The sequence below is a fragment of the Vanellus vanellus genome, assembly GCF_965231255.1.
Source record: "Vanellus vanellus genome assembly, chromosome: 14".
NCBI lineage: Eukaryota > Metazoa > Chordata > Aves > Charadriiformes > Charadriidae > Vanellus > Vanellus vanellus.
This window is the reverse complement of record NC_138919.1, coordinates 2,016,998-2,041,760: the sequence shown is the minus strand read 5'-3', so window position 1 is coordinate 2,041,760 and position 24,763 is coordinate 2,016,998. Positions and strand designations below refer to the sequence as shown.

The window sequence follows — 24,763 nt, the reverse complement described above, 5'->3', positions numbered from 1 at the left end:
ACTCGGCGCTCCGCGCAGCAGGAGCCAGGCCTAGGCTTCCGGCAAGGCCTAGCACCACCACCCCCTGGTAACCGGGCCCCGCCGCCTCGGGGACCCGGCCTGGCCCGAGCACCCGGAGCTCCCCTCGCTAGGAGCCGGGCCCCGCCACCACAGCACCCGGCTAGGCCCGGCCACCCCAGAACTCTCCCCACAGGAGCCGGGTACGAACGCTCCACCGGGTCCAGTCACGCCAGGATCCCACCGCTCCACGGAAAGGCCGGGTCGGGTCGGGTCGGGTCGGGTCCGGTCCGGTCCGGTCCGGTCCGTCCCGTCCCGTCCCGTCCCGTCCCGTCCCGGCGGCCCCGGGGAATCGCCCAGCCACAGCCCCATCGCCGCTCACCCCCGGCCGCCTCCTCCATGCTGCTGCCTGGTACTACCCACTTCCGCCTTCCGTCGGGTTAAAGCCCCGCCTCTCGGACTGGCAGCGGTCGCCCCCAATCGCGACCCGAGAGCGCACCGGGAACCCGCCCCCCCAGGCTTCGCAGCCAATCTAACCCTCTGGCTCCCCCTCAGCCAGCCAATGGATTTGGTGTTTTCACTCCGTGACTCTTCCTGGCCCTCCGCAGTGGCCGCCCAATAGCGCGGCTCCCCGATGATTGACGCACGGAGCAGCCAGTAGCGCTGGGCTTCCCTCAGGCACCTCCCTCTCTCTCCTCCTTCAGCTATGAGCGACGGGTCGCTCAGCCAACGGCGAAGCGGCGCGGCGCGGATGTAGCCAATGGGTGTTTGGAGGGGCGGTGCTGAGAGAGGATTGTTTATGTCCCGGGAGGGGAAAGTAGGTCAGAGCGCGGCGGCGGGGCCGGGCCGAGGGGTCGCGCCGGGACGGGACGGGCAGGTGGGCCGAGACCCGCGACCGCGACCGGTACCGGGGGGCGGGTGGGAGCCGAGGGCTGAGGCCTGAGCTCGGCTGGGCCGAGCTGGGCTGTGCGGCCCAAGCGCGGCGGCCTGGTCTGGTCTGGCCTGGCCTGGCTTGGTCCGGCCGCGCCTCAGGCGAGGGTGGGGGGGAGACACCGTGCAGGGCCCGGCCCGCCGGCCCGGAGCGCTGTCAGGGCGGAGGGAAGCCCAGCGGCAGCTCTCCCGGCTCCCCGTCGGGGTCAGGCCTTGGGGCGAAGCGCGGAGGAGCGGGTGGGATCCGGCTGGCGGGGGGCCGCGGCCGGGGCGGAGGGTGCTGTGCATCTGTGGCTGCGCTTCCAGGCCGGGGAAGGGGGGCTGCGGCCTGGTTTTAGAATCGTGGAATCCTGGCTTGGAAGGGAGCTCAGGGATCATCCTGTCCAGCCTTTCTTGGCAAAAGCATGCTCTAGACAAGATGGCCCGACTGAGTCTTAAAAGTGTCCAATGTTGGGGAACCCACCACTTCCCTGGGGAGGTGATTCCAACGGTTGATTGTTCTCTGTAGTGTGAAAAATTTTGCACCTGTTTCCAATCAGAATCTCCCTAGGAGTAACTTGTACCCGTTACTCCTTGTCTTTTCCATGTGACTCCTTGTAAAAAGAGAGTCTCCATCTGCTTTGTAGCTGCCCTTTAAATACTGGAACATGGTGATGAGGTCTCCCCTGAGCCACCTTTTTTCAAGGCTGAACAAACCTTAAGGTGCTTTCCCAAGACGGCTGTGTTTGGCAGAGGTGAGATCCCCCCTGATCTCAGCGGGAGGGATGCCCAGAGATCTTCAGAGCATCCATGGGCACCGGCACAACCGGCAGTGGCTTGGCCTGTCCTGCTTTTCCAGGAGCTGCCGGCCCGTCAGGGACTGAGGCACAAGAGGAGCGGGGATGGGTGCTGTACAGCGGGCACCGGGACAGGGGTGATCCCCTGCATGTTTGCAGGATTTGTGTCAGGGAAGCACTGGAGCGGGTGTGCAGCATGGAGGCCACTGGAGAGGCTGAGCAGAGGGAGCGGGTTCAAGGGATGGGAGGGGTTTATGGCCCTGCGGGTGCCTCTTGGTGGGGAGTTGTTTTCCCCAAAGATAAACTTCAGGGGGAATGAGATTGTGGGTGTTGAGGTTCCCCTGTCACATCCAGTGCAACGCTCCTGCGTGGTGCCTGGAAGCTGGTGGGGTCTGTCAGGCTGCACACAGGGAAGGAGCCTGTGGAAATCTGTCTCTGAATAACGTCCCTGCTCGAGTTGGGAGGTAGAAGGAGCTGCTTCAGTTCTGCCTGTTGCCCTTGAGGCAAGTCGGGACAGGTCTGTGAAAAGGCCGGTTTCCCTTCAGCGAGCAAGAAAGTGGTCGCTCCCCCACCCTAAACACTGAGAGCAAAGTCTTCTCTCAGCAGCAGTTGCTCAGAGTTGAACAAACAGCCTTCCCCTCAGACAGACACAGGCAGTTCAGCAGCACAGGGCCCTGGTGGTTACCAGGATGGTGCAGGTGGCCGAGCAGTGCAGCTGGAACCCAGGCAGCTGCTGGAGGGTGACCAGGCACTGGGGAGGCTGTGCCTTGGTGGCTGGCAATCCTGATGCTCCCCAGGCCAGTGATCAGAGGCGGATGCTGGATCTGTGCACTGTGAAGGGGGCAGCTGCTGCTGCCACTGGGGCTTGGGAGTGTTTTTCAAGGCCAGTTCAGCACCTGGGCTTGGGTAGAAGTTGACGTCGCTTGGAGAAGGAGGCTGAAGTTTGCAGAGGCTTGCAATGTGAGCGGAACTTATTTTGCATCACTTTATCCACGTGGTTTGTGCTGATCTGTTACAGGGGCAGTTATGGTGACTCGGGGGAGGTTACTTCAGAGGGCAGAGCCCGGTGAGCGCTGGGTGGAAGCGGGACATGGCTGTTGTGTGTAACCTCCTCTCCCTTGCCCCCCACAGCTTACCTCTCTCAGAACAGCATGGCACGACGCACGCGGAGCAGCAGGGCCTGGCACTTCGTCCTGAGTGGAGTGCGGCGTGAGGTGGACACCCGGGCGGTCGCCTTGGCCACTGGCGCACGTGGCTGGGGCTATGACTCCGATGGGCAGGTAAGGCTGGCTGGTACTTGGACAGCTCTGAAGTAGCACGAGGGAAAGCTTTCTTCTCCCATGACAGCGGGCACTTTCTCAAGGTCCATGTAACTGAGCAGCTAGTACTTCAGCACGCAAAACAGGCCAAAATCAGAAAAGAATTAATAAAGTATACAGGCTGTCTAATGAGCCTCCTCCAAGCTCTAATGCCAGGTGTGGGACTCCCAGCACATCTTCCTGCGGCAGGGAAGGCTAAACTGCCCGTAGTCTGCTCCCCAGTTGTGCACCACAGCTCTGTTGTTAGCTGAGGCAGGATGCTGATCAATACTAAGCTGAATGCTTTTTAAAGCATGGAATATGTGTGTGGTATATAAAGTACATATAATACTTTTTAAATACTCTTTTTTTAAGTACTGATGTAAATATGTGTTTAAACTGGATCAGTTCTCCAATCTGGCTCGCTGTGTGGCTGTGCTGACTTCTGGGTTTTGTGCAGCTGGTGGATGGTGTCGGAAGGGAGTGGAGCTGCTTCAGTCTGTGAAGTTACAGTCTCAGATATCTTCTGACTGAAATTCTCTCAAGTTTCCTGTTCTGTAACGTGCACATCGCTTCTGAACCTGGCCTGGGCGTGCAGGTGTGCTGGAGGATGGGAACACAGTAGGAAAAGCAGTCAGTAAAGCAGTGCGAAGAGTGACTTGGATTCACCTCTGCCATTCTTCGCTTTTCTTCCCAGTTCTTGAGTGTGTGAGTTCAGTTCCCTGTGCAGTGGTGGGGACAGAAGGAACTGCTCCTGGAGCTTCAGAGCTAGGCTAAAGCGTTACAAGACCACTGCCAGAGCATGGTGTCCAAACCCAGGCACTGTGCTCTCAGAAAATGAGCCTTTTCTTTGCAGTCAGAGTAGCTTTGTGTTTCTGCAGTAACAGGAATGGCTGGATTTCTCAAGAGCAGTAGTTAGAAAGGGCCAATGAAAAATGGAAATCAAGCTTTTTAATATTGAGGCTGAGAAGGAGGGGCGGGCAGTACATAAGTAAGCCCAAGTCATTTAAAATCCAGGTGTCTTACACAGCTACAAGAACATGAGTTTAAAGGATTTTTGTCTTTAAATACTGTTTACAAAGTCTGCCATGGGGGTGGATAACGAGCAGGTCCACCTGACAGGCATGTAAACCCAGAGTAACTGACTGCGACCTGTGAGACTCCGTTAGGTGACACCAAGCCTCCCATAACACAGGGAGCGAGACGAGGCTTTGACTCTTACAGCGTCCAGTGCAGGGACACTTCGGTCTCTTGGCACTGGGGAATAGTAAATCAAGTTTTTGTGTTCATGCATGAAAGTAAACAAAAGCCTTTTAATCCTTCCGTAGGTTCCCTGTGGGTCTGTCTGCAGCACTGGCGTGAGGAGCTGCAGCCGTACTGCTTAACTGGTTCCCCTTTGTTCTGCCCTCTCCCCTGCCCGGCCTCCTGTCCCTTTTCCTCCTTGTCTTGTTTGCCTCCCTCTCTCCTCTGTCAGCTCCCAGGCTCTCTAGAGAGGTGGTTTTCAGCAGCGTGCTCTGGTTTTGTGATGACTTGGCCAGGGGTCTCCAGCTGGCTGTAACCTGCCCATTGAAAACCATAGCTTTAGCACAGAGTTTGCTTAAAAATATGGGTGTTAAAGACTTGGGCTGTCACACTGCTTCCCTGCTGTGACACCTCCTTGGCCCTGGAAGGCACAAACACATGTGCCTTCTCTGTACAGAGAGGTGTCTGCAGCTCAGACAGATGCTAGCCAGGTCCCAAAACAGGGTAATTCCACTAGCACAGCCCCTCACCTCCCCGCATGGCACGATGCAGCCGTGCTGCCGCTGGCTCTGGCACGAGCCTGGGGACCTCCCCGCACAGCTCTGCGGTGTGCCAGACCTCTGCCAGCCCACCTCCCCGAGCCTGGGGGCGTTCAGTAGTGACCCTTCCTCTGCTCTCCCCAACAGCACAGCGACTCGGATTCGGAGCCGGAGTTTTCCTCCCTCTCGCCTTCCATCCCGAGCGCCATCCCTGTGACCGGAGAGTCCTACTGCAACTGTGAGAACCAGAGTGAAGCGCCCTACTGCTCCAGCCTGCATGCCCTCCATCGCGTCAAGGACTGCCAGTGCGGCGAGGAGGACGAGTGTAAGGAAAGGGGGTCTCCCAGGGCCCACTGTAGTCCTTTGGGGTTTGTGGTGGGTGCAGTCCTGGCCTGGTGGCACAGACTGCGCCCCTGCACAGATCCTTTGCTTTCCCCGGGCCCCTTATCTCTGTCCCAGCTTGCGGTGCTCCTTTGTTTACATCTCAAAGCCACGTAGACTGTAGGAAGATTACAGGCATGTGCCTCCTGTGATATTTCAAGGGCTAAGTGCTGAACTTGTTAATCACCTCTGGGGACCTGCTTTCAAATCTGGCTGAGGCCACCAGTGAAACTGGCTCTCGTGGTTACAGCCCTCATGCCGCTGATCCCTGGTACGGCTGGCAGGGCGCCCAGCTGCGCAGCAGGGTGTGCTCGGAGCAGAGGGGAGAGGTAGGCAGAGGGTGGGCTCGGGCTGGCCAAGAAAGCCTGTGGCATAGCAGAGCTACTCCTTGAGCCTACGAGAAGTGTAGGAAGAAAACAGGCTCTGCCTGGTAGCCTTGGGTTAGCCAAAATGGAAACTAGTTAATGCTGACAGTTTCAAGTTCAGAGGACTGAACCATCCCTAGTGGGACACAGCAGAATAGTTCAGGCCTCAAACAACTCTGATGTGCACAGCTTAGGATTTACACTCTTAAATGGTGGGAAAAAAAAAAAAAATCCCCAACGGACCTTCAAAACAAATGTGCATCTGTGCTGTGGCTTGATGATGGCTCCCTGAGGGCCTTTGCCCATCCTTGTCCCCTCTGTGCTTCCCGAGCAGATTTTGACTGGGTGTGGGATGACCTGAATAAGTCGACGGCCACCCTGCTGACCTGTGACAACCGCAAGGTGAACTTCCACATGGAGTACAGCTGTGGCACCGCCGCCATCCGGGGGAACAAAGAGCTGGCAGACGGGCAGCACTTCTGGGAGATCAAGATGACCTCCCCGGTCTACGGCACAGACATGGTATGTGGGGCAGAGTCGCTTATGGGCAGGCAGAAATATGTCTAGTGTTCTTTGACTGGGGACTGGGAGAATGAAGGAATGGATCTTCTCCATCGTAGGAGAAGGTCAGGTTTGAGGCCATCTGAGGAACCTGAATGTGCACAAGTCCATGGGACCTGATGAGATGCGTTCATGGGGTCTGAGGGGACTGGCAGATGAAGTTGCTAAGCCACTGTCCATCATATTTGAAAAATTGTGGCAGTCCAGTGAAGATCCCAGTGACTGGAAAAAGGGAAACATAACTCCCATTTTTAAAAAGGGAAAAAAGGAAGACCCAGGATCCTGCAGGCCAGTCAGTCTCACCTCTCTGCCTGGCAAGATCGTGGAGCAGATCCTTCTGGAAATTCTGCTAAGGCACATAGGAAAATAAGGAGGTGATCGGTTACAGCCAACATGGTTTCGCTAAGGGTAAACCATGCCTGACATATTTGGTGGCCTTCTACAGTGGGGTTACAGCATTGGTGGATAAGGGAAGAGCAACTGACATTATCCACCTGGACTTGTGCAAAGCATTTGATACCGTCCCGCATGACATCCTTGTCTCTAAAGTGGAGAGACATGGATTGGATAGGTAGACCACTCGGTGGATAAGGAATTGGCTGGATGGCCACACTCAAAGTGTTGTGCTCAATGGCTCAATGTCTGGGTGGAGACCAGCGATGAGTGGCATTCCTCAGGGGTCTGCACTGGGACCAGTATTATTGAACATCTTTGTCAGGAACATGGACAGTGGGATTGAGCGCACCCTTGGCAAGTTTGTGGATGACATCAAGCTGAGTTGGTGCTCTAGAGTGAGGGGCTGCCATCCAGAGGGACCTTGGCAGGCTTGAGAGGTGGGCCTGTGCAAACCTCGTGAGGTTCAACAAGTCCAAGTGCAGGGTCCTGCACCTGGGTCAGGGCAACCCCCGGTATCAATACAGGCTGGGGATGAAGGGACAGAGAGCAGCCCTGCCAAGAAGGACTGGGGGTTACTGGTGAATGAGAAGCTGGACATGAGCCAGCAATGTGCACTGGCAGCCCAGAAAGCCACCGGCATCCTGAGCTGCACCCCCAGCAGCGTGGCCAGCAAGGCGAGGGAAGGGATTCTGCCTCTTTGCTCTGCTCTGGGGAGACTGCCCCGCAGTGCTCAGTAGCTCAAGCAAAGGAGAACAGTCTTGGTTGTGCTTGGTTGCTTGAAAAGGTGTTAAGTTTGTGTTCTTCTTCCTGGCCTTGCCTCCCAGATGGTGGGAATTGGAACGTCAGATGTGAATCTGGACAAGTACCGCCACACCTTCTGCAGCCTACTGGGCAAGGATGAGGACAGCTGGGGACTGTCCTACACAGGTAACTCAGGCAGGACAGTGAGCAGGATGGCTGGAAGGGCAACAGCAGGCATAAGTTTTGTCCTAACGGGTTGAGAATTAAATGGTCTGAAGGGGATTGAGGCCAAAAAAGCTACCAGACCCGTGAGTCTCTTTGTTAATGACAACCAGAGCGGCTGCCTGCAGCTCGCAGTCTTGGAGCACTTCGCCTTGCCTACATTTTGCAGACCCCTTAGAACCGGTGTGTGAATCTCCAGGGTGCCCGGGCTGCCAGTTGCACATCACTGATTGGGGGTTCGGTGCCGCTACCTGCACTCTGGTATTGCAAAACTTCAACTTTTCCCCTTTTCATCACCCTCTCTGGGGTGGGAGGGCAGGGATCAGGCAGTGAAGGGATTTTTTTAGGCACTGAGCGAGGCTGTACCAGCAGGAACTCACAGTGCGGGCATTGGGATGAATTTGTGGAGTGCAGGCTTTCCACTGAATGTTGGTTTTTGTGTTTGAAGGACTACTGCATCACAAGGGAGACAAAACAAACTTCTCTTCGAGGTTTGGCCAAGGCTCCATCATCGGGGTGCATTTGGACACATGGCATGGGACGCTCACGTTCTTCAAAAACCGCAAGTGCATAGGTAAGAGGAGGGGCAGCCGCAGGCAGAGGGCCTGGGAGGGAGGAGAAAATGATGGCAAAGGAGAAGACAAGGGTGTGAAGCAAGCAGGAGGAAGGTTACATTTGTTGTTTCATAGATTAGGATTTCAAAAGGCTGGTTTCCAAGCGTTTTCCAACAGCTCTGTTATTAATGGGTTCAGGATAGCTGGGAGGAGTGAGATCACCTCTTCAAAACTAACGTGACACCCCCTCCGTGCTGTCCCCCGGCAGGCGTTGCAGCTACGAAGCTGCAGAACAAAAAGTTTTACCCCATGGTGTGCTCAACGGCGGCCAAGAGCAGCATGAAGGTGATCCGCTCCTGTGCCAGCTGCACGTCCCTCCAGTATCTCTGCTGTTACCGCTTGCGCCAGCTCCTGCCCGACTACGTGGACACACTGGAGGTGCTGCCGTTGCCACCGGGACTCAAGCAGGTGCTACACAACAAACTGGGGTGGGTCTTGAGCATGAACTATAGCACGTCGAAGCCTTCCTCTTCCTCCTCCTCCTCCGGAAGCGACTCAGATAGCTCCTGTGGCTCAGACGCAGAGGCCTGCCAAAGGAAGAGGTGCAGGAGGACATAATGTCACTGCAGACGAACTGCTGTGAGGGAGTTGGGTGGGGTTTTGTTCTGTCGTCTGCGAGGGCCAGTCGGGCCTGATGCACCTCTTTCTTCATGGGGACTTCCATTTCTACTCGTTTGCAAAGATTTCTCTTAGGCTGTTGGAAATCTTTAGCCTGAACATCCATCACATGCATTGAAAAGACCTGTTGACTCCAAGAGGTCCCAGCTCTGTGAAACAGGTAAACCACAGCCAAATATCTGAGCTTCATCTCCTCACTTGCTGTCAAAGCCATCGCCTCTTCCTCAAGGATCCCTCTGCTCTGCAGACTGTCAGCAGAGACAAGATTTAAGGCAGCCTCACGGTTTCAAAGCATAGTAGACTCTAGTCAAATAACGCACACCTCCAAAGACAAAATGAAGACCAGCCCCTTCTCCTAACTGCTGTGTGTTGGTTTGGTGTCTGCCATGAACTCATCACACTGTGGAGCACAATCATGCAGCAGCACATAGGGAAATGGGCTCCTGGAGAGGCATCTGCATCGCTGCCATGAAAGACCAGTTACTTACACCAGTTGAGCTGTTGGTGATCTTTCTCGAGCCCCCGATGACTTTAGTTGCTTTGCATGTTGGCTTCTGCCGCTTCTCCTGTATCAAAGACTCTATTAAACTGTAACGATAGAAGCAGAAACTGTCTTTCATTCCTCTTACAGCCCTCGAAGGCAGGAATCTGGAGGCGCTTGTCAAAAATCGCCACGCTGGCACAGCTAGGCTGGAGGGGTGTTTTAAATGCAACGCCGGTGTGTCAGATCTAGAGGAGGTAAAGGCAGTGGGGATCACCCTGCCTCTGCCCCAGGGGGGTTCTCGTGGTTCCTGCGGGAACACCAGTGGGGCTGGGATGGATCTGCAGTGGGGCCAGACTGACGCTGGTGGCTGTGCGCTGGGCAGGGGGGCTGCAGGGTTTTGTAACGTCGGTCCTCTGGGACAAACAATCCCAAAACCCCAGCCTGGAGGCTGAGAATCGGCACAGCCTCTGTGCCCAGAGCAGCCCCTTGCCAAAACTCAGTCGTGCAGAGGGAAATGCATTAGAGTCTGGGCAAGCAACTAACCCAGCAGTGGCCTGACACCGCTGCCAGCAAACAGCAGGCAGCAGAGCCTGCCTGCTCTTCTGCATTCGAGCTACCCCCCGATCTTAGACAGGCAAGAGGAGGGCAAAGCGCTTTAGCTGCTATTTGGGGACGAGGACACAAGCACGGGCTGGGAACAAACCGCGCAGTAAGAGAAGGCCTGGGGTGCTTAAGCGGTGCTCACTGCCTGGCTTTCCTCGCGCTCCTGGGACAGGCTGGTTCAGGGTGCCATCCCATAGCTGATCCAGCTGGAGGCCAGTTCCAACGGCCACATTCAGCAGCTCTGCTTCCTCCTATTTGTACCCCTCAATGCCGAAGCAGCAGTGCTGTGAGAGCTGACGGGCAGGGACAGGAGCACGCCCACAGGGAACACAGCACCACGGGCTTGTGGCAGCCTGGCCACAGACCCACACGGGGTCTGCCACCCCCGCAGCACCCGGTGCCAGCGCGATTCCAGTCCCTGCGGTTTCTGACCGTTTTCTGCAGGGCCCACGATATGCCCCTGCCTTCTGCTCCTGCGGCTTTTCCCAGCCTCTGACCTCTCCTCCGGTGAGCAGCATGTTTGCAGATGGTTTTGCTCTGAGTTGGTGCAAAGGGTGTTGGAGAGGGAAGAGAGTTGAAATAAATCGGACAGGAAATGGCGTTTAACCTGTCCTCTCCATGGGTTTCCTCCCAGCACGGTCACTGGGAACACAAAGCTCCCACCACTGCCTTTTCCTCAGTCCCTATTACAGACTTGCAAAGGCTCCGGTAAAGCTTTTTGCACCACGTGTGTTTATTCCCTGCTGATCCCCATGACTCCATGCGTTTCCTTTCCACATCACCAATCTTTATGTGAAGGTGGCTCTCGCTTCTCTGGTGATGGGCTTTGCATGAGAACCTTGATCAAGTAGGACAGGCTCTCTGTCAATCCCTCTGTATTGGTGCTGCAGCCAGAAAAAAACCCCAGCCTTGCTGGATTGCTGCTCCCCAGGAACTCATTCCAGGATTAGCAGGAGGCAGAAGAACCCCTGGCAGGGAGGAACTTTCCTTCAGAGGGTGCCCTCCTGCTTCTGCAGCACCAGTTGGTGTCACTTTGAGCCAGTGAGCTGCCATTTGTGGGAGGAAGTTCAGTGGTTTCTGTGTCACTGCAGAAGGCCCCAGTTAGCAGTACCAAAACCACAGGCACTGGGGATTCCTTCACCCTTCCTGTCCTGCCTGCGGCTATTTCTGAGTAAAAAAAACAGAGCGTTTACTTTGGAAAAAGAGAATCCCATCCTAACGCACCCTTTCACATGGACTTTTCCGGAGCTTATCCAGCACTTCTTCATGTTGGGAGTTCAGCCAACAAACTCCCCTCCCCTGAGCATTGTGTTACCCTAAGGATGTGGTTCCTCTCTGGCCAGCTGGATCTGACAGTTGTCAAGCGTTTTCCCAAAGTAACTCCAATAGGACCCAGCTGCCCCAGGGAGCCACCAGCAGGACCTACAGTAACAGGTCCATTCTCACCAAAGAGCCAGTGGGGAGCAGGATGTTGAAAGTCAGGACAAGCTGTAAAAAATACATGGCTCGTTCAACAACTCGCCTGAAAGGCAGTGCAGGACAGCCTCGGCAAGCGGCTGTCTCTGCATCGGAGTCGATCCCGTGCTGGTCAGGGACAGCTCGTTAACACTTTCACATCCAGCCCCTGTTCGAACCATTCCCCAGCTCTCTTAGGAGACAGGCACCTTTCCAGCCAGAGGGATAGAAAGCTGGGGCAGCTAAAAGAGGAAAGGAGAGCCAAGAGGCTGAAGAAAGCATCTGTAACAGGACATTTATTGATGTGCAGTTTCTGTTCTGCAACCAGAATCAGCTGCTTTTCCCTAGCCGGGCTCCCAGCAACGCTGCCGTGCCAGCAGCAGCTCAGCCACTGCTGAGTCCTGGCAGATAAAACAAGGAGGCTGAGCGACACGGCCACGGTGCCTCTGCGTGCTCAGGTCCAGGACAAGGTCGGGGTCAGTGGATACCACGAAGAGAGAGATGCGGCGGGATAAGTCTGGCCCAACGTGGCGGTCTTTCCCACCGACGTCTGATTTCACTGGGATGTCACTCAGCAAAAGTCATTTTTCATCTTCAGTGCTGCATTCTTCGTAGGCCTTTGAGCACACAAAAGAAGGAAGCAAGCAGTTAGCAGAGATGCTCTAAGAGAAGACTCCAGTCTCCCCTGCAAGGCTCCATCCCATCGTTAACAGTAAGGATCCATGACTGAGCCTTCATCTAAACATACCAGGATCTGGGGATAAAAACCCAGAAGAAACAAGATCAATGACTTGGCAAACAGACCTCACGCACACTCAGAGTTGTGTGCTGCCCCTCCAGCATACAAGGAGAGAGCCGTAAAGCCAATTTTTCTGAAGTAGCTACGCTGGGGACACAGATCAAAGCTCCAGGGGAAGACAAACGAGAGCAGAGCATTGACTACGTGACACTCTTAAAAAGTTCTGTCACAGTTCCTGATCTAATGGAAAGAGTTTGTGATTAATGCTCAGAAGAACAAGCACTTGCTGTTAAAAATGTGTCTTCATGAATTGGCTCAGCTGCTGTCATCTTGGGAGCTTGAGACGGTTTTGTATATATTTATTTCCTTTTTAATTTTATTATTAACATTTCATTAAAGTAGTTTAGTTCCTTCTAAACTCCTAAGTCTCTTTTCCCCTCTTCTGCCTCTCTCTTTGAAGAGGGGTAGGGGGGAGCATCTGTTGGTCCCATCTGGGGTCCCCCATGTGCCCAGTAGTCGATTTGGCCTAAACCACGACACTCACGAACCAGCAGAAAGCTAAGGGGAGTGGGGAGAGGGAGCATTTAGTGAGCTACATCAGCTCCCTGAAGGGTCAGACAACAGAAGAGCAAGGAAAGCACAGGGTATGCCACTGGTGACAGCAAGCGCTAGGAGAGCTCAGGTGTCCCCTGGCCATCCCTCACAGTCGTAGGGGTGACACAGGTTTTCTGCTTGAGGGTGACATAGTGCTGCCAGACTGTAGCAGCAGCCACCTGGGACATCACACATTTCAAACTAAAACAAGCAAAGCTGACAGACGGACCACGTCCGACAAGCGCAACGGGATGCATCCAACAGACCCTCAGCTGCACTGGCTGGGGTGGGCAACCAAATGTATCACCAAGTAAAAATGCAAACACGCTTTGAGGGGGTCCTGTGAGACGAGACGGCAGGGAGAGGCCCAGGAGGGCTAAAAGGAGGGTCAGTAACTATTGCTGAAACAAAAAGCTATGGTTCAAGTCACACACCCATCTGGAGACAAGCCTTGCCTCTCTGGAGAGCCGATTTCATACTCAGGGCTTGTTTGCTGCATCAACAAAGACCTTTAAGCGAGGAAGCACGGTGGTACCCCTCCATGCCTTCATCCTATAGGCTTTTCGCAGGACACAAAGGGGTTTGAGGGCTTACCTGTAACAGGAGGCTTGGGGAGGCATGTGCTTCTGCTATAGCTGCTGCTGGTGCAGGGCTGACAGTTAAACTGCTGGAGTTGTCTCTTCCACACCTGCCAGAGCCCTGTGCTGTCCTTCTCCACTTGCATCCCGCTGGCCCAGGTCCCAGCAGCGCAGAAAGGCAACTCCTGCGACTCCAGCTGCCTCCTGCAGAAAGACAGACTGCTGAGAGCAAGACCCGGGGCCAGTGCGCGCACTAAGCACAGGCCTGCAGACCCCAGATTCTGCAGCCTTCCCCTAGCGTTAAGCAGTAGGCTTCCTTCTAAAACCTCTTTCTGCCCAGGACTAATATTTTTTTCCCCTCATGATTTTCTTTCCTTCCCTGGAAAGCTCCAGAACACTGGTGAAAAGGTTTTCCTAAGGCCATCATTTTTGCTCCTTTCCTAGTGCTGGATCACCACTACATTCACCATAAGAACAGAGGATTTTCATCAGCACAGACTGAAAATGATCTTGAGACGCATCTAGTCCGGGCCCTTACACTGACAGCATCAAGGACAGGCTGGCAGCCACAGATAAATAGAATCATAGAATGGTTCAAGTTGGAAGGAACCTTAAAGATCATCCAGTTCATCCATCCTGCCCTCGGCAGGGACACCTCCCACCAGCCCAGGTTGCTCCAAGCCCCTTCCAACCTGGCCTTGAACACCTCCAGGGATGGGGCAGCCACAGCTGCTCTGGGCAACCTGCGCCAGGGGCTCGCCACCCTCACAGTGAAAAATTTCTTCCTAATATCTAACCTAAATCTCCCCTCTTCCAGTTTAAAACCATTACCCCTCGTCCTATCACTCCCCTCCCTGATCAGGAGTCCCTCCCCAGCTCTCCTGGAGCCCCTTTAGGCACTCGCAGGGGCTCTAAGGTCTCCCCGGAGCCTTCTCTTCTCCAGGCTGAACCCCCCCAACTCTCCCAGCCTGTCCTCCCAGCAGAGGGGCTCCAGCCCTCGCAGCATCTCCATGGCCTCCCCTGGCCCCACTCCAACAGCTCCATGTCCTTTCTTGTGCTGAGGACTCCAGAGCTGGACGCAGTGCTCCAGGTGGGGTTTCCCCAGAGTGGAACAGAGGGGCAGAATCCCCTCCCTCGCCCTGCTGGCCGCGCTGCTGGGGATGGATCCTGTTCCCAGGATGTTCCTGTAACTTCCACTCAGGATTCCCAAAGCTCTGGGCTTGGGATGTGACCAAGTCCAGTGACATGACTCACTTGTATGGGTGTTTTGCTATGGCCTTTGTCAGCGCAGAGACATGCTGGCCGAATTCCTGCCATGCGTCTAGGAACAGCACTTCGATGTTACCCCACAGCTGCAGCACCACCAGCGACTGGAGGAGGTGAAACATGTAACACACCGACCAACGGGACAAAGACAGGCTTGGGTGGGCCAGCTGTGAGCCCGAGGCCATCACCCTCCTCGATCCTCAGCCAGTAGCGCTGGTGTCAGCCCCGGCCACCAAAGGCACCCAGCGAGAGCAGCAAGGAGAACACAACGGTAGGACACGTCCCTCAGCAGGTGAAGCTGGGCTGGGGCTGGAAGGGGAGGGAGGCTGGGCTGCCTGCATTAGCTCTGTTTACACAGAGCCGCAGTAAAGCCTGCTCATCCTTCTTAGCTCCCAGTAAGCCAGCGAGTCACAACCCCCTCCGGGGCATACTCAGGCAGGGCAGGAATTTAGTTCAAGGGATATCAAGCAAGGGTTTAGATGGTATTTGACCTAGTTTGTGACTGCTGTGGCATCACAAAGAGCATTGCTGATCTGCTTGTGGGACACAGGCTCTGCAAGGCAGAGAGCCGAGCGAGAACCTCAGAGGCTGCTGTAAATGCACGCACAAAGTACACCCTCAAGACTGCCAAAGCCAAGTCCTGGTCCCCTCGAACATGGACTTTGTGATTCACAGCCGCCACGCTGGCACCAAGCATCAGCAGCTCAGCCCCAAACGTGTCCCCCCTGCAGACATGTTGATCTCCACCCGCCATAAGCTTCCCCAGCACCGCTGCTTGCCCGGAACGTACCGCCTGCAGGCATCCAGCCCAAGGATGGCCAGGCTGTAGGTTTTGGTGGAGGAGCCCTCCAGACCAGCTAAAGACAACACTTGGTTGAGGTCAGGCTGCCTCGCTGACGGGGAATTGACAAAACTCTGAAGGAAGACAAATCACACCCAAGTCTGTAGCAGCCCTCCTCTCCGAAAGAGCTCCGGCAGGACAGCGGGGGGCTTTCCAAGGTGCACCTCACTGGTGGGAACAGGCAGGAGCCAGCCTCAGGCTGCAGCCGAGAGCATTGCCTTTGGGCACACACCACATGCCACATCTGCCAGTGTCCCGCTGCTTCTTCTGGCTCTAACACTCGCAAGGCTACATCAATACTACGCTGGTGAACCACCACGACTGAACTGAAAGATAAACTTCCTCCCCAAAACAGAAGATCACTGAAGGTGCAAAAACACCCTGGTGAGGAAGGCACTGACAACTGTGGAAGTTGCTAACTAAGACGAAAGGACACAAAATAACTTTGCCTGCGCTGCACACTGTTAGATCACAACGTTATCTGCACCTACGTTATCTGTAGTCTATTATACGACCACAGTATCTGCAATGTTTTATTGAGCAACAGCAGAAATAAGAGTTCTGCCTCTGCCTGAAATTCCTGTAGTGGGGGTGAGCACGAGAAGCAATCACTGGGCTTAAAACATTCACTCAAGTGTCTGAGCCAGGATCTTTGAGGAGACCTGTGGAGAAGGCCAGAACAATCCTGAGGTGAGAAAAAGAGGTATTTCATCAGCATTAATAAATGACAACAAAAATGCAAGTGCAAAATGAGAATTCTGCAAGCGTGGGAAGTCTGCCTTCCCGCAGCGCGTGCGCTTGCTGGGTGGATCGCTAACTGAGTTATTAACTTCATCGTTGCCCATCTCTGCAGGCACCTATAAAATGGTCTTTCTTCAGTCCAGCCAAGCACCTGGACAGTGCACAGGCAATTTGCCACAATGACTCTCAAAATCAGCTCACACATTCTAGGTTATTAAAGGCAAACTTCAGTGTCGGCTCGCCTATTCCCTCAAGATCTAATTTTATTAAATTTGTAGAAACTTAGTTATTTTTGAAATCTCTCTCTCTCTCTCTCTCTGTAAAAGACTGAAATTAGCCAACAGGCTGAACAATTAGTCGCTAGGAAGCTGGCTTCCACCACCCGTGCACACCTCCTTCCACGCTCACTTCAGCCCTGTTCCCATCACTCCTGTTCACGCTGCTACTCCAGCAGCGGGAGCGGAGTGGCATCCCAGGTGGATGTCACCAGGGAGGCCACCGAGAACGCGCTCTTTATCAGTGGCTCTGCACTCACTGTCAACTGTAGCTACCGTGAGTCGACACCATCCATCCGGCACCTTCCTTACAGCTGTCTGTAACCTCAAACCACATGTCTGGACTGTTTTCTTTGACAGATACCTGCTGTAGACTGAATTTATGTGAGATGTTTCAACAAAATAGCACAACTATTTCTGAGAATGCAAGGGGAGGGTTAAGAACACGCTACTTGTCCACGTTAAAAATATCAACACCTTGTTTTACGAGGGAGCTTTGCCAATGGGACTGCCCGGCCCAGCCCCAAGCTGCTCCCCGGGGCAGGAGGGACCTTAGGGTGCAGGGCTGGGTGCTGCAGGCGTGGAGCAGGCAGCGCTGCCTGCGCTCCCTCTGCCGGCACCGGGGAAGAGGAGGGGAAAAGCCTCTGGCTGGCGCAGTGAGACCAGGGGTGGAGAGGAGAGCTGGGAAGGCAGGAGCAGGGTTCAGACCTCGGCAGGAACGAGGGCAGAAGAAAGAGATGAGCAAGAACTAAACTGCTTAGCACCAGGGCAGAGGGGAATGTGAAACCCAGGGACAGGGAGAAACTCTGCAGACTCGGTGGGTGCTGATATAATCACCGCAGTGGAGTTTTTAAAGTGAAAAATCACACGGCATTTTCTCTTGGCGGGCTGTGCGTTCCACCCGCCCGCTTCACCAGGCTGACCCAGCTCAAACAGGATCGCTCACCCAGAGAAAGGCTGTAAAAATACATTTCAGGGACCTCCACCACCTCCCGCGCACCAGCTCTACCCACGACTTCACACCAAATTCCACAACACAACAGTATTTATCCCACAAAGACTTTTCTACTGGCAGAATAATAAGCACAACAACAGGGCTGTGTTAGCGCAAATAGGGACAATCTTCCTTGGGTAAAGCCATGCTATGAGCCCCCAAAATACAACCCCTAATTATTTTATTGGTGCAAACGTGGTAATAAGTTACTCAAAACCGTGTTGGATAAAGCAGCTGGATCCCTGCCATCCAGAGAACCAACAGAACCTGCCCAAGATCTGCATGGAGGAGAGCGAGCAGACCAACAAGTCTCTAAACGGAACATTTAAGGATACAAACCACGTATTCTTAAAAAAACATGTTTAGTTAAACAAATCTTGCTGCTAGCAATTAGCAGTGGAGTGAACTCTTACCATAAGGATAATGTAATTAGCAAAAAGTGGTGTATGACAGATGCTAATGAACAGAACGATTCCAGATATAATGCTTACGGCTCTAATTGCATGTGCGCGGTGATGAGCTGCAGCTCGGATTCAAGCCACTGGGGACTAGGATGCAGCATCACACTTGTCACACTTGTCACACCAGCCACTCTGCCCCTGCCAGGGAAACCCACCCAGCAACGCGGGGCTGCCCAGGCAAGCTGCAGGGTGAGGAACGGGCCGGCAGCCCCGCTCCCCCCAGGACAGGTGATCAGAAACACGCTCTGGGCGGTCAGATGTGTCAGGGGATCAGCAGAAGCACTTGCATGTGCTGGTAAAGAGCCAGGATCCCCAGGACACACTGGCGGCCAGTGCCACAGAATAAGCCACCTCATTTTCTGCCAGTGAAGCTCTGCCTATGGGTCCTGATGCCCTGAAGGTCCTCCCTGACCAGGCAGAGCAGCTCTGGAAGCAGACCCAGCCCTCTGTGAGGCACCTGCACAATGTATTTCAAGCGCTGGTATTTCCAGAGGCTTATCTTGGAGCTGAACCAAGAAGCGAGTTCCAGACAGCAGGTAACACTGCCGACCCATGCAGGCAGTGGAGATCGGGACTACAGGTCTTCTTATCTCTTCATGTCGACCCTCAAGGATGTGAGTGAATTAACAGCCAGGAGCTCGCTGCCCCACAACTAAATCAGAAACATGGGCTCTATAAAGACAGGCTCCCGGAGCCCTCTGGGGATGAAGCGCTGCCCTTCTGCTTCAGCAACAAGGCCCAGAGAAGTTAAAAAGACCGTTTTCCAGAGGTGCCAGCCTGGGCCTGCCAGCCCCAGAGCTGGAGGGGTTGGTCCTCATGGGAAAGTAACGGAAGATCGGCGAGGAGGATTGCAAAGCCACTCAAGTGACTTGCAGCTGGGGTGCTGGAAAACACATATATCACACTAATCGTTGTTTAGTCTTATGTGCTTGACAAGCAGAACATCCGCGCTTTGATAACACAGGCTGTGGTGGACTCGGAGCCACTTTATCGAACACACCTGAGATTCCTGCCCTGCTGGTGGAGAAGATCAAAGCGCAGTGGACAACTACGCCTGCTTGGACCCCTGATGTACCGTCGAGAACAGCGGGTTCGGACGCTCTCTCTCAGAATCCCAGACTGGTCAGGGTTGGAAGGGCCCTCTGGAACTCCCCCAGTGCCACCCCCCGCCAGAGCAGGGGCACCTCCAGCAGTGGCACAGGACACGTCCAGGCGGGTTTGGAATGGCTCCAGAGTGGGAGACTCTCGCTAACAAGGACTCTCCCTGGCAATGACGGAGCTCTGCAGTGCCCGAGTTCCCGCCTGCTGATTTGGGCATCCCCTGGCTCGCGATGTACCAAGAATAAACTTACTGTTTGCATTTCATCCGTGGTTTTGCAGTTGTTCCTGTGTCGGCTCACACAGACCTCTCTCCATGATGCTCAGGAACGAGGTGGACATCACAGCAGCGGCCCACCACAGCAGTCACGACAGCAACGACAGAGACAACGAAGCCAAAAAAGCCTAATAAACGCCCAGAGGGCTGTGTGGGCGCCAGGCCGACGGCCCGGGAGCGGCCCGGGCTCAGAGGGGACCGGGCAGGCCCCGGGTGGGTGTTCCCCCCCCCCCCCTCCCTCCGGGGGCCGCCTCAGCGGGTTCGGCCTCCCCAGGGGCTCTCCGCCGCCTCGGCCGGCCGCCCGGGCACGCCGCGGGAGGGGAGCCGGTCGCCGCCGCCACAGCGCGGCCGCGGGGCTCAGGCTGGAAGACGGGGCCCGGGGCCCAGGCGTCACCGAGGCCCGGCGGGCGGGAGGCGCCAGGCCCCGCTTGTTGCCATGGGAACGGAGGCAGCGCCTCCCTCTAAACGGCCCCGCCGGCTCCCCGCGTCCCGGCACGATCGTTCCGAGGGGGGCGGGAGCGCGGCCCCTTTGAGAACGGCGCCGCCATGATCTGCCTGGTGCTGGGCCTCTTCGCCGGCCTCTTCCAGAGCGGTACGGGCCGGGCCGGACCCCGCTCCCCCTCTGCCCCCCGGGCCGGGCCCCCGCTGCCCCCAGGCCGGGCCCCCGTTCCCTCTCTGTCCCCCGACCTCCCCCTGTGCCCCCACGGCTGAGGGGCCCGGGTTGGCCTCCCTCCACACACACCTCCCCACCTCACTCCTCTGCCTTCTCCTTGCAGCCTTCAGCGGGGCCAGCGAGCGCACCTTCGTGGCCATCAAACCGGACGGGGTCCAGCGGCACCTGGTCGGGGAGATCATCCGGCGGTTCGAGAGGAAGGGCCTGCAGCTGGTGGGGCTGAAGCTCCTGCAGGTGAGCGGGGCGGAGGGGAGGGGGGTCCCCTGGTACCGAGGGGCACAGGCTGGAGCGAGGCCCCGGCTCTGCTGGTGCACGCCGGGGGGGATTCCTGCCCGCCTCCCGGCTTGTACAGCCTGCTGTCGTCATTCGGGCTGCAAATCCTTCCAGCTCGCAGAGGTGTGGGCACCCAGGTGCCTAAACTGCTTCTGGAGGGGCGATTCCTGCTGCGGGGAACGTGGCAGCGCTTCGCTGCGTCCATGCTCCAGGGCTCTCCTACATGGCTGTTGTAAACTCGCTGGTGTTGCTCCTCGCACCTAGAAACTTCTCCCCTCCGTGGAGGCCTCTATAAAGACGTGCTCCTGGAGCCCTCTGGGGCTGAAGCGCTGCCCTTCTGCTTGGGCAACAAAGCCCAGAGAAGTTAATAGCCCGTTTTCCAGAGCTGCCAGCCTGCGCCCATCAGCCCTGGAGTTGGAGAGGTTGGTCCTCCCTCCATGATGCTCAGGCCTCAGCAAAGTAAAGCTGTTTCACTCCTGGAAGCGAGTATCTGCGTGGGAGCTTAATTGTAACAGGCACTCTCCAGCTTTAACTCCATCTCTCAGGTGTAGACCTTGCTCAAATCGCATCCCCCTGCTCGCAGCAGACTAAGCTTTGTGCTCTTTGTGCTCAGGCCTCGGAGGACCTGCTGAAAGAGCACTACATCGCCCTTCGTGACCGTCCCTTCTACAGCCGGCTGGTGAAATACATGAGCTCTGGGCCTGTGGTGGCCATGGTGAGTGCTGGTCAGGTTCTCCTGAACCCAGGAACAGAAAGTAAGTGCAAAGTATAAGAGGCATTGGCTTGTGGTGCTTTAGAGGGCCTCTCGAAGCTGTACTGAACTGCAGGGATGTTTTGTGTGGTAAATCAATCACAGACAATTCTGCTTATTTTCCAAAATCAACTTTTGAAGACTATTTACAGAGAGACCCTTTCCTGTCTCTCACCCGGGTGGATCAGGTGGGGAATTTAGAGGCCAATAGGACCTCATGGGGGAGTTGTGGAAGCTGATTCTTGTTTTGCTGTCATGTAGGTCTGGCAGGGCCTGGATGTGGTCAAGACAGTGCGCACAATGATTGGGGAGACTGACCCAGCCGAATCCAGGCCTGGCACCATCCGAGGAGACTTCTGCGTTGAAGTCAGCAAGTGAGAGCTTTGGCTTTTTGTTCCCTCGAGTATTTCTCTGCATCCTGTCCAGGCATTCCTGGGCAAGGCCTGCCGGACCCACAGGAGTCTACGTCTGCAGAGCAGAGCTTCTCCCTTCTGTGCTCAGATCAGAACTGCCTCCCTCTGACAGCTTGCAGAGCAGCCCCGGCAGGAGGTGCTGACCTCTGCCTCCTAGAGCTGGCTTTGCCAGAAGGGAAGAGCCTGGCTTCGTGTCTTTCCTGCCTCCTGAGGCCTTCTCTGTTGAAAGCAGGTGGGGTTTGCTTGTCTTTTGCTCTGGGGAATCAGGACTGTCAGGCTGTGAAGAGGAAGAGAGCCCTCTCAGCCCTTTCCTGGGGGAGCAGGGCACCTGGAGAGCTGCTGTAGCTCCACCATGCATCTGAGTCTGTAACAAAAGCCAAGTGGGAGCTATACACGCGCTGGGGCTCTTCACCGGTGAAGATCCACCAGCTGTGACCTCAGGTAGCTGCAGCTTGGCTTGTGGTAGACGCAGCTTTTATCAAACCCTCCTGGATTAGGTTTCTGTTCCGTGGTGTCTGATACCAACCTGCTTCAATGGACCTACTTTGACAGAAGGAAGGGGGGACTCTGGAGGCAAAACTTGAATTATTAACATAAAACCAAGGCAAGCCCCAGGTAAACAGCCACTTGTAGCTCTTCTGGTAGCAAACAAATATTCCTCATCGTAGGAGTGCTGGGAACTGGCAGCTCCTGCATGTCCATGACCTAAGCCATGTTCAGTGTAACCATGAACAGCCCCTGAGCTGGAAGGAGCGGGGCTGTGAGGTGGGAAAGAATATTGTAGGAACTCACTGGCTCAGTCGGTTTAATTGAACTGGTCAAGGTGAATGTTTCCAAAGTGCAGCTTTCTTCTCCCACCTTTCTCTGCTTAGTGCCAGCTGATCCCGTTCTTCCCCACAGGAATGTGATCCATGGCAGCGACTCGGTTGAGAGTGCCCGGCAGGAGATCTCCCTCTGGTTCCGCCCGGAGGAGCTGACTTGCTGGGAGGACACGGCTGAACACTGGATCTACGCGTGAGAAGAGCAGCCCGAGGGAAGTACGTCTTCCTGACTGGGCACGGGACGTTTCCGTCCGTTTCATTGCAGCCGCTTGGGCTGACTGTGGATCCTGCTGCGGCGTCGTGTGCTGTGGGGGTTTTTGTTCTGGGGGGGGGTGGAGGGGTCCTGGGAGCTGGTCTCTACGTAACTCTGTGGTTCAGCTCCCTGCAACAGTAGCTGTTTCTTTCTTTTTATCTCTCTGCTATAGTAAGTAGTTGGTATTGTTGCTCTGTTTGCTGCGGCGTCTTAAATCCCAAGTAGCTCAAGGTGATTTATTGAAGTGAAAACTGGGCTCTGTGCCCGTTCCTGCGTGTTCTCAGACCTGCCTGGCACAGGAGTACACGTGCTCCTCGCCACTGGGACGAGCGCTCTGGTCACTACAAGATGATGCGGTTGATATAATTTACCTGCATTTCTGTAAGGTTTTTCACCAAAGGCTTTTAAAGAATTATGCTGCTATGGGATAAGGGGGAAAGTTTCCCCGTGGGGTAAGAGCTTATTCCAAGATAAAGAATGAAGGACAGAACAAAGTGCTCGCTCTGCTTTGCTGGGAGTACTGTGTGCCAGGGCTGGTACAAGTTCACCCGACTTCAAAAGTGATTAGCGAGTCCACAGAAGGACAGTTCACCAAATGCTGTTAAACGCACAGGTTTCTCTGGCTCTGGGTGCTGGCAGCAGGGAAGCGGCGTCTGCGGGTCTGCTCTGGTTCTCTGTGGGTCTCTGGTGCTGGCTGCATGGCCCCTGGCCTGACCCAGCATGGTTGGTCTCGCTCCGTGTCAACTGACACAGCAGCCCTGTGCAGACCACAAGAATCGAAGGGGGAGAGCGAGGTGGGGACGGATTTGTGTAGATTTGGGTCTCGGGAAGGGCCAGGAGGGCTACTTAGTCCTCTGTCGTGCACAGTGCAGGCTGTGGAGTCCTGGCATTGATTGAGCTCTGGGAGGTCCTGAGATCTTCCTTGTCTGAGGTTGGAGCTTCCCTGCTGGGAGGGTTTCTGGAACAGTTGGACACCACCGTGAACCTGCTGTAAGCTCTCCGCCTGGAACATCAAACTCCTCCAAACTGTGTTGTGCCTGAGCTCCCTGCGCAGCCTTGCTAGAGCGTAAGGGCAGGGAGAGCGAGGTTGCACCCTGCTGTGGAACGGGGCATAGTGAAACCCAGGGAACAAGGCCCCCCAGGGCTTTCCTAGTGTAGGACGAGGCGTTTTGCCCTAAAAGCTGGTCTCTCTCTGGATCCCCAGCTTCGTAGCTGCTGGGGCTGAAGGGCAGTTCTTTCTGGGCTGGCCCTGAGGGTGGTGGGGCTGAGCAGTGACACAGGGATGAGTGCCGAGGGGACGGAGGCTCTCCCTGTGGTGACGGGGCTTTCTTCAGCTGCCCCACTGCTGCAGCCAGAGCTCCTCCTGCCTTCAGAACCTTCTCCAGGCGGCTGTTTACAGCTCTAAATACGTGACGGATTGTTTGTCCTCATAAATCATCCAGTTGCTTTTTTAAACAATAAACTCTGCCATACCACCATCTCTGCCACTGGTTGTTTTCCCCAGGGACCAGGAGGGCAGGGGGGTGGCTGACACCTGGGTGGCTTTATGGTGTGCTGAGGGAGACGCGGCCAAGCCCGCCGCGCCGCCGCCCTCTTGTCCCCCGGCGCTGCGCGAGGCCCGCCGCAAGTGTGAGGGCGGCGGAGAAGGGCAGCGGCGATAGGTCCGCCCTCGTCACGTGGGTCCGGGTCGGCGTCCTGTGGCGCAGGGCGCGCGCCTTTGTGACATCGCCCAGCTTCGGCGCGAGGGCAGCGGCCCCTCAGTCAGTCAGTCAGTCAGTCGTCGTCGTTGTCGGCGGCGGCGGTGAGTGCGGGGCGGTCCGGCCCGGCCCGGCCCGGCCCGGCCCCCGCCCGGCCCGCGCTCCTGCCGCGGCACCGGGACCTCGGTCCCCCCTCAGCCCCGCAGCCCACTCCCCCTCAGCGCGTCCGGCTCGGTCTCTCCTCAGCACCAGGGCCCCGGTCCCCCCCCTCAGCCCTGTGACCCGCTCCCCCTCAGCCCCCCCCCGGGTGTGGGGGACTGGGTGGCTCTTCTATAGACAGGGAGAGCCCAGCGTTTCTGCTCAGGGCTGCTGGGCTGTGTCCCAGCAAGTCTGATGGAGTGGTTTGCTTTTCTTGACAGTGGTGCGGGGTGAAGACAGAGACCTGGGGGCGGGCAGAAATGAAAGCGTGGGGGGCTGCCAACGTTGGAGGGAATTCTGGTTCGAGGATTGACTTCTTTCTTTCTCTTTAGTGATTGCAGCGAGCGCTAGTAGCATGAACCTTTGTTATTTCCCACGAAAACTTCAGAATCAAGCCACTTGTTCTACTATCAATGTCCTCGGTTAACCAGCTGGTGAAATCCATACCTGCCGCTGGGGCAGACTGCTAAGGCTTGGCCATAGCCATGACTGAGCCCCACAGGGTTTCGTTCACCACCCTCCACGGTCCACCGAGCAGCAGTTCCTTCAGAAGTTCTTGGGGAGATGATGGAGAGCAGCCCCAGGACTCCAAACCAGC

General features: G+C 55.8%; 2 protein-coding genes and 1 long non-coding RNA gene across 3 annotated transcripts; 2 read left to right on the top strand and 1 right to left on the bottom strand.

Annotated features, from left to right (window-relative positions):
• The first annotated feature begins 801 nt into the window (after positions 1-801).
• SPSB3 (splA/ryanodine receptor domain and SOCS box containing 3) lies at positions 802-9,280 on the top strand. Its single transcript, XM_082490344.1, has 7 exons — positions 802-874; positions 2,835-2,983; positions 4,930-5,107; positions 5,863-6,050; positions 7,310-7,412; positions 7,897-8,022; positions 8,271-9,280. Exons 2-7 carry the CDS (start codon positions 2,855-2,857, stop codon positions 8,618-8,620), a joined length of 1,074 nt encoding a protein of 357 aa, XP_082346470.1. The 5' UTR covers positions 802-874; positions 2,835-2,854; the 3' UTR covers positions 8,621-9,280.
• A 2,236-nt stretch (positions 9,281-11,516) lies between these two features.
• Positions 11,517-19,324, bottom strand: LOC309677898. Its single transcript, XR_014269715.1, has 3 exons — positions 19,064-19,324; positions 13,150-13,337; positions 11,517-11,839 (listed from the first exon to the last, which is right to left on the bottom strand). It is a non-coding gene; the product is annotated as an uncharacterized lncRNA (long non-coding RNA).
• Positions 19,325-19,608: 284 nt separating this feature from the next.
• On the top strand, positions 19,609-22,324 carry LOC309677951 (nucleoside diphosphate kinase 3-like). The gene is made up of 5 exons (XM_082490861.1): positions 19,609-19,678; positions 19,863-19,993; positions 20,646-20,747; positions 21,045-21,157; positions 22,097-22,324. Exons 1-5 carry the CDS (start codon positions 19,633-19,635, stop codon positions 22,212-22,214), a joined length of 510 nt encoding a protein of 169 aa, XP_082346987.1. The 5' UTR covers positions 19,609-19,632; the 3' UTR covers positions 22,215-22,324.
• Positions 22,325-24,763: the final 2,439 nt, after the last annotated feature.

Coding starts and splice junctions, on each gene's coding strand:
- SPSB3 (XM_082490344.1), top strand. CDS start 2,855: ATGGCACGACGCACGCGGAGCAGCAGGGCCTGGCACTTCGTCCTGAGT. Junction 5,108..5,862: donor GTGCGGCGAGGAGGACGAGT/GTAAGGAAAGGG, acceptor CTTCCCGAGCAG/ATTTTGACTGGGTGTGGGAT. Junction 6,051..7,309: donor CGGTCTACGGCACAGACATG/GTATGTGGGGCA, acceptor CTTGCCTCCCAG/ATGGTGGGAATTGGAACGTC.
- LOC309677951 (XM_082490861.1), top strand. CDS start 19,633: ATGATCTGCCTGGTGCTGGGCCTCTTCGCCGGCCTCTTCCAGAGCG. Junction 19,994..20,645: donor TGGGGCTGAAGCTCCTGCAG/GTGAGCGGGGCG, acceptor CTTTGTGCTCAG/GCCTCGGAGGACCTGCTGAA. Junction 20,748..21,044: donor CTGGGCCTGTGGTGGCCATG/GTGAGTGCTGGT, acceptor GCTGTCATGTAG/GTCTGGCAGGGCCTGGATGT.